Consider the following 7,606-nt stretch of genomic DNA (forward strand, 5'->3'; position numbering starts at 1 on the left):
GTTTGAAGAACCATGGAGCAAAAGGAGGGCAGAGCTAACAGCACTTGCATATTCAGGGAATGGCAGGGGTCAACTGAGAAGACTTCAGCTCCAGATCATGCTTGACTTTATATGTCATATTTAATATGTTGGGCATTATCATGGGGCAGATGGAGAACTATCAAGGATTTTTCAGTAGGAGAATCATAGTTTTGACATAATGTTTGATATCTTAATATAGAAACAAAGCTCTCTTCCTATAAGCTCATACAAAGACATGGGCACACAAATATGGAAATATCATCTGAAGCCCACCCTCACCTGGCTTCTCGTCCCTCTTAACCCTAATCAGCTTTCTGCTTACCTTGATCCTGTGTACCAGAGGAGCAAACAGAAACACAAAGAGCTCCACAGTAGCCATGGAGTTCTGGAAAATCTTCCTTCGGTTATTTTCTTCCTCATCATTGGAGGTGCTTTGGCAAGGTTGCCCTGGAGAACCCTGGTTTTCAACCTGGTGGATGAAAGCACTGCTGCCGCCACCCCAGCTGGAACCTCGGTCTGTGCCCCCAAAACGCTCGCTGTTGCAGTCCTGTGGGGCCTCCAGGAGCATCCAATGCAGGGTATGAAGGAGCTTTGTCTCAGCAACACCCAGTTTATCCTGGTGTCCTGCATAGCACAACCACACAGGCAGGTTAAGGCAGACTCTGTGACCAGGACAATGATGTCAGCCTTGCCTCTGGGAAGAACACCCTTGCTTTAAGGTTCTGTGGCTTGATTTCCTGGGAGACACTAGCATTTCTCTGCACCACTTACAGCCACTGTTAGAAGGGTCCATTCTTGTTTGGGGACTTTCTAACTGGCTGCAGTCTTTGCAGAACAATATGCTGCCACAGGGAAAGAAACTGCATGCATCACATCTCTTCAGCCAGATACCCACATATATTTCCAAATAAAGAGCACAATGGTTACGAATATTGGTTCTGAAGATAGCTACTCCATTTTGCATGCATGTGTGCTCATTACTCCCAACCTAGGGATCAAACCCATGTCTTCTGAGTCTCCTGCATTGCAGGTAGAGTCTTTATCCCCTGAGCCACTTGGGAAGACCTGGTGTGATTAGGAAAGGCCCCTCTATAAAGGTAACACTTGAGTAAAGATCCACATAAGGGGAAGGAACCGGATGGAGAAGAGCTTGGGATAAATGGTTAGGACATAATGCTATGTGGGAAAAGCAATCTGCAAAATAATCTAAGCAAGAAAAATAACACATATGTGCAGGCATGCACACATACTCATAGTACTACAAAGTTGGGAAAAGATCTGGAGGGGAGCATGCCAAATGCATGAAGGTGGTTGCTTTAGACGTTGGGAGGACTAAAGGACAACTCTGGTTAGAACTCATCTTGAATAGGTTAGAGGCCTTAGTTTCTCTATAATATTCTAATGTTCAAAAGGAAGACATATTCACAGTTTACTTGTAAAATGAAAAAAATTTAAAAAGGGAGCTAGTTCCCTCATTGGCAAAATGGAGATAACAGTGATATGAAACTAAGGGAGATTTTATGAGAATTAATTGAGAATGTGTGCCAAGTGCCTGGGAAAGTAGTAATACAGGTTGCTATTGTGGGTGTTATTATGAGTGTTACTATGAATGAGGACAATCGTGTGTTATGAAGAAGAAATGTAGGTGCACCAACCTAACTTGTTCCTGTTTGACAGCAGGGTTGCAGTGCAGTGGAGGACATGAGGCAAAGCAGCTTGTACCAGTTCCCATCTGGAAATGCTCTGGATGGCTTCAGAGAGGGCTGGAGAGAGGCCATGCAGCTTGTTTTCTACTAACACTCGTTCAAAGGACTATAGACACCAAAAAAAAATTAAATTAAGAAATTAGAGATTCTAATGGGTGAAAAAATAGACAAGGTATCGTATATCCTAAAAGATGCAAACCACTAGTCCAAATTTTTTAGAGAGCACTCACATTGCATTTCATTGTACATGTTGACATGAAATGAGTCAACGATAATTTCCTATCATCTACCCATTTTCAAACAGGCTTCCCAGTTGGCCTGCATGCTAAGTCACTTCAGTCATGTCCAACTCTTTGCAACCCTATGGACTATAGCCCACCAGGCTCCTCAGTCCATGGGATTCTCCATAGGAGTCAAGAGATAGAGGTTTGATCCCTGGATCAATAATATCCCCGGGAGTAGAAAATGAGAACCCACTTCTATATTCTTGCCTGGAAAAATCCCATGGACAGAGGAGACTGGCGGGCTCCATGGGGGGTCGCAAAGTTGGACTTTGACCACCTCATGCGAAGAGTTGACTCATTGGAAAAGACTCTGATGCTGGGAGGGATTGGGGGCAAGAGGAAAAGGGGATGACAAAGGATGAGATGGATGGATGGCATCACCGACTCGATGGATGTAAGTCTGAGTGAACTCCGGGAGTTGGTGATGGACAGGGAGGCCTGGCGTGCTGTGATTCATGGGGTCGCAAAGAGTTGGACACAACTGAGCGACTGAACTGAACTGAACTGAGCACACCCATTTTAAAGTTTTTGATCCAAAGTATATTGCTTGAATTATTAAATGATTTTTCACTTCCACTAAAATAAGCTCCCATCAAAAAGAGTACAACACACTTAACTATATGAAGTATTTAGAAGTAGTATTTTATAAAATGCTCTTGGATCATCTACAGGAGCTCTCCCTGCTGCAGACCAAGGTGAGATGTCTTTTGTAAAAGTATCTGGAAGGACAGAATTTTTGTGAACGTTCAACAAATGTTAAATAAGATAGACCTCTTACAAGAGATCTGATTTTGGGGTCTCTGAATTTTTCCATGTGCCTAGTAATGACCTGGCATAGGGACACCCCTTATATAATGCCTGGAACCATAAGATAGTTAATATACCTATTGAATAAAGAAAGAAAAGGAGGGAAAAGAATAAGGGAAGGAGAGAGGAGGGAAATAAGCCATTTTTTGGCTTTGTTGGTTTATTAAATCTTCTGTCCTGGCCAGTACTTTCAGCAAGCGAAGCACCTACCTCTCCCCCAAGAACAAGTTTGACCTATTGAGTTGTTTTTTTCTTTTTGAAGGTAGAGGAAGATATTAACGTAGGGTGTTGGAGAAAGTGTAGTTACCAAATATTAGAACAAATTTAATAAACACTTGACTTGTATGAACAGAACCTGATTGCTACTTGATGTCCCAAATGGTTTAGAGAATTGTGTTCTCCACGATCATAATACCAGTCCCAAGTGCTCAAGCTGTATTATTGGAATTATTAGGACATATAAGAAAAATATGACTTAATACAGAGATTCTCCAAAGAAAGCTATTTACATTTGACTCAAGAAAAAAGATAAATTCACTTTCATAATGAAAGGGATGCTAGGGTTTGGTAAGGAGTTCGATCAGAGATGTAGTCTCTGGGGTTTTCTTAAAGAAACTAGATAAAGGCAGATCCAAACACTTTAAAATTCCTCAGCCCTTGGTTCTTAACTATTCATTAAGTAAAGGGTGTATATGTTAGACATTAAAAGATGACAAAGAATTTATACAGTCTGGATGAATGCACTTTTAGAGGATGAGTTATATACCTTATAACCTCAAGAAGCTTTAGATACTTACTGTCATTTTCTTCTTAAATGTTACTAATATAACTTTTTTGTCATTTTAAACCAGGGAAATTGTTTTCTATACTTATATCACTATCTATCTGCAGCTATGAATGTGACTTAGTTACTTGATATTATGTGACTACATTAAAATGTCAGACATATCTTTGCCAAGAAGAGAGAAAAGTCAGGGTTATTTTAAGCTAGTATAACTGTAAGCTTGGTTTGAGGAAGACTCAGAGATTTCAAGTGTCAAATTACTTTAACCTGAGCTTAGTAGAATAAATTCCATTAAAAAGTTAGATATAAAAAATATATGTGACAATTTGAAGAGCAGGAAATGCAATAAAATAAATTCCTATTTGAGTATGTTTTGTACATATATTTGTGTGTCAGTGGGGTGTTTAATTTTCCAGTTGGCTTCTGTAATAGTTTGTGGCCCTAACACATTTCAGAACTCCTTACTAGAAGGTCGTCTACTCTCTACCTGGTCATTTGCAAATATCATGGCAATATCCAAATGAGTCGGTTTCTAGTTTTAAGCTGTAATATATACAATGTGGGGCTTCCTTGGTAACCCAGATGGTAAAGAATCTGCCTGGAATGCAGGAGACCCCGGTTCAACTCCTGGAGAAAGGATAGGCTACCCATTCCATTATTCTTGCCTGTAGGATTCCATGGACTGAGGAACGTGGCAGGCTACAGTTCATGGAGTTGCAAAGAGTCAGACATGACTGAGTGACTTTCACTTTCATATACAATATAACGACCTTTATGTGAGCTCCAATTTTTAATGAAGTCTGTAAAAAAACCCATTTTAATTTTGTTTCACAGTTTTTCATCTTGTCTTCAGTTTGTAAAAAGACAATTTTTAAGTCATGAGATTCCCTTAGAATCTCAGGACAAGTGCACTCTCTTTTGCATAAATATTAATAGCATTATTATAATTATTTCATATCATCCACTTTGGAGTTGCACAAAAAATGGAAGACATAAAAGTTCAATATTGCATATTACTTTGAGTAGATCATAGGCTTGTATTTTATGAGCTTCCACTACATAATATAATGTCTTGTTGATTTGATAACATTTCTCAGTTTTGTTGATTATGGATTTGACTGTTATACTTGCCCTCTGTCTCCTGATTCTCTGTTATTTCCCCACTCTCTCTTCTTCTGTTCTACTCCTCCCCACTTAGGGCCTTCAGACTCACTTTCCCTCTGCTCTTCTCTCAGCTATTCCTTAGTACCTTCCTTCAAATCTTTGTCCAAGGGTCACATAAGGAGGCAAACCTTATCTATCCACTGTTTCTAACATGAAAACTTCACCCTAGTGCTCTATAATTTCCTTTCTTGCTTAAATTTTGTCCATAGTATACATCACCATTTGGCTAGCTATCTATTTTATTTATTTATGAGGGTCCCATCCCCCTCCCAGTAGAATACAAACTCTTTATCTATTTTGATTATTGCTCCATCTCATCATCTAGAACTGTGTCTGGCACATAGTAGGTACTCAGTAATGTTCGCTGAGTGAATTAACATGTATAGTAAGTACATTTAACATCATTGTTTCAAATTACCACATGATATATGGAAATACTCTTTAAATGATGAATATCACATACCACACAAGAGGCTTCATACTGCTTTCCCAGTTTAGGCCTCAAAAATGCACTGAAAAATTAAGAGAGATAATCGTTATAAACACATGCAAAATTATTATTAGAGCATCCTTATGACATTTTTCAACGGATAAGACGTGCAAAAGTCAAATTTCATGCCTCCCTATGCCTTGTTAATGACCAGGTGTTAAACAGCTGACATTTACTTTTTTATGTGCAATTACATATATGAAAAAGGTGTGAATTTCTACATTTTCTGTATCAACTCTTATTCTGAAGACTTTTTATCTAATTGGATTCTAAATTGCCAGTGGTCAGAAGTATTGCATTACTCATGTGTACAGTCTTACTCAAAACTGAAAAATGAACCCAGCTTGTGGGTTATGATTTTCAGAATCTAATTTCTTATCTGATAAATCTCTAACAATAATAATAATAATGGAAACCTTGTTTCCTGTTTATTGGAATAGGTTTCAGGGTTTTTTTTTTTCCCCCCTGGAAAAAGAAAATTCTTATAAAAAATGAGTCTTTTCAGAGGCTTTAACCAGGAAGATTACACTGGCTGCATCCGAGCAAAAATGGTTAACAAGTGGGCATAGCAGATATTCGACAAACAGGAGCTGGAAAAACAACAGGTCAACGGGTTGGAATTACTGCAGGAGACGGAAGGGGAATTAGACCCAGAAGCACAACCAGTCATAATTATCTCCCCTAATTCCCCGCCCCCTCCTCCTAGGCTCTCTGCCCTCTCACTCCCTAAATAACGTATATTGCCAATCTACTTGTCGTCAAACTTCACTGAAATATTTTTTTAATGCGTGTTTTTAAGCGGGTTTGGAGAGCTTGCTTTCCAGCCTCAGAGAGGGAGCTGCAAGCTGTGGCGCGGCCTCAGCAGCAGCGACCACAACCCAGGCGGCCCCAGGAGCGCCCCCAGCCCTGGGCGCCCGCGGTGCGCCCTCTGCGCCCCTCACCTGGTTTGCCGCCACAGGAAGGTCTGGATGGGCAAGGGGATACCACGGCCGCTGTCTTGCTCCTGGCCCTCGGAGCTCTTCCTCTTCACCATGATGGTGGCTCCCGGGAGTCCTACTGCAGGACTCAGCGCTGGCTCCTCGCTAGCCGCTGCCCCCGCCTCTTCCTCCCTCTGCTCTCCCCAACTCTCATCCCCTCCTTCCCCTAGGCAGAGCAGACTCTCTCCGCCCTGATCCCCCGTCCCTCTCCCCTTCCCCCGCCCCTCCTCGAGCGTGGAACATGGCTGCAGGAGGAGGGGAGGGCTGGAGGAGCCGTGGAGCGAGGAGGGGGGCGCTCGGAGGAGCAGTCCGCCTCGCCGCCCCCTCGCCCGCTCCTTGCTTTCAGCACCTCCCACTGTGGACAGCGGCCCGCGCCGGACGCACCGGCGGGAGACCAGCGCAGGGGTCAGGTTGAGCAGACTTGGGATGGCCGAAAGGGTCCAAACTCCGCATCGCACGCAGGTCCCCTGCGTAGGCTCTTTAGCCCCCAGATTTCGGCTTCCTCCCTTCGGAACTGCACCCTAGGAGTGTACCCTGTCCTGCTTCCCAACCTTGGCATCTGAAGACCTGTCAAGGTCTAGGGAGGAGGAGCTTTGGAAAACCGCAGAGCAGTCACTAAGCCTGGCATCATTCGCACCTCTAGCAAGGAGGTCAGAAGTCCACCCTTGGGGTTTAGCAGAAGGAGCACATGAAAATTATTAGAAGTGTAAACCAGAAAGGAAGCAAGCTTGGCAAGACAGAAAAAGCTTGAAAGTTCTCTGATGGGAGAATTTATTGTAAAATGGTAACCACAAGAAAGTAACCATGCTTGTTTTGCCAAAGCAGAAATATTGCCAAACCAGCAAGTTATAGGTATCAATTATTACAACTAGAGAAAGAACATTTGAATCATGCTGTTAGAAAATGTGGTTTATTGTTTATAGTCCCTTAGTGAACTTGGGTGACTATCTCATTGATAACTGCCATTTTACTTAAGTTGTCATAGTCAAAGCCCTATACAACAGTTTATAAGTGGGTTGTTAGATGTTTTATCTGGTAGTAAAACAAGTAGGGATGGGGTCAAGTGAAGCAGTTTGAGTGAAAAATTCATTGCTGTGGATTCAAATATTTGCAAGTGAACAGAGCCACACACCATTTTGAACAAAGATATTGGTGTGACCCATGAAATGGAGAATCAGAAACCCCAGAGCCTAATCTCAACAGATAAAAACAGTTTCTGTTAACCATATGTGTGTCTACTTCATATAGAGAGAACTATACTGTATTTATTGGTATTTTCAGTAAGAGAAATAATGTCTTCATTTAATTTATTGAAGTTTTTTTTTTTTTTTTACCACCATTGGACAAATTTTATAATTAGCATCAGCAGCTCT

General features: G+C 41.6%; 1 protein-coding gene across 7 annotated transcripts in view; it reads right to left on the minus strand.

Annotated features, from left to right (window-relative positions):
- Positions 1-6,432, minus strand: part of UNC80 (unc-80 homolog, NALCN channel complex subunit) — a 213,847-nt gene extending 207,415 nt beyond the window's left edge. For all 7 annotated transcript variants that reach the window (XM_040228608.1, XM_040228607.1, XM_040228610.1 and 4 more), the window contains exons 1-4: positions 6,198-6,432; positions 5,230-5,278; positions 1,677-1,833; positions 344-645 (exon numbers count right to left, since the gene is read on the minus strand). In XM_040228608.1, the coding sequence (XP_040084542.1) occupies positions 344-645; positions 1,677-1,833; positions 5,230-5,278; positions 6,198-6,289 (600 nt within the window). In that variant the 5' untranslated portion in view covers positions 6,290-6,432. The remainder of the gene's footprint in view (positions 1-343; positions 646-1,676; positions 1,834-5,229; positions 5,279-6,197) is intronic.
- Between the last annotated feature and the right edge of the window lie 1,174 nt (positions 6,433-7,606).

The sequence above is a fragment of the Oryx dammah genome, unplaced genomic scaffold (assembly GCF_014754425.2).
Source record: "Oryx dammah isolate SB20612 unplaced genomic scaffold, SCBI_Odam_1.1 HiC_scaffold_27, whole genome shotgun sequence".
NCBI classification, from domain to species: domain Eukaryota; kingdom Metazoa; phylum Chordata; class Mammalia; order Artiodactyla; family Bovidae; genus Oryx; species Oryx dammah.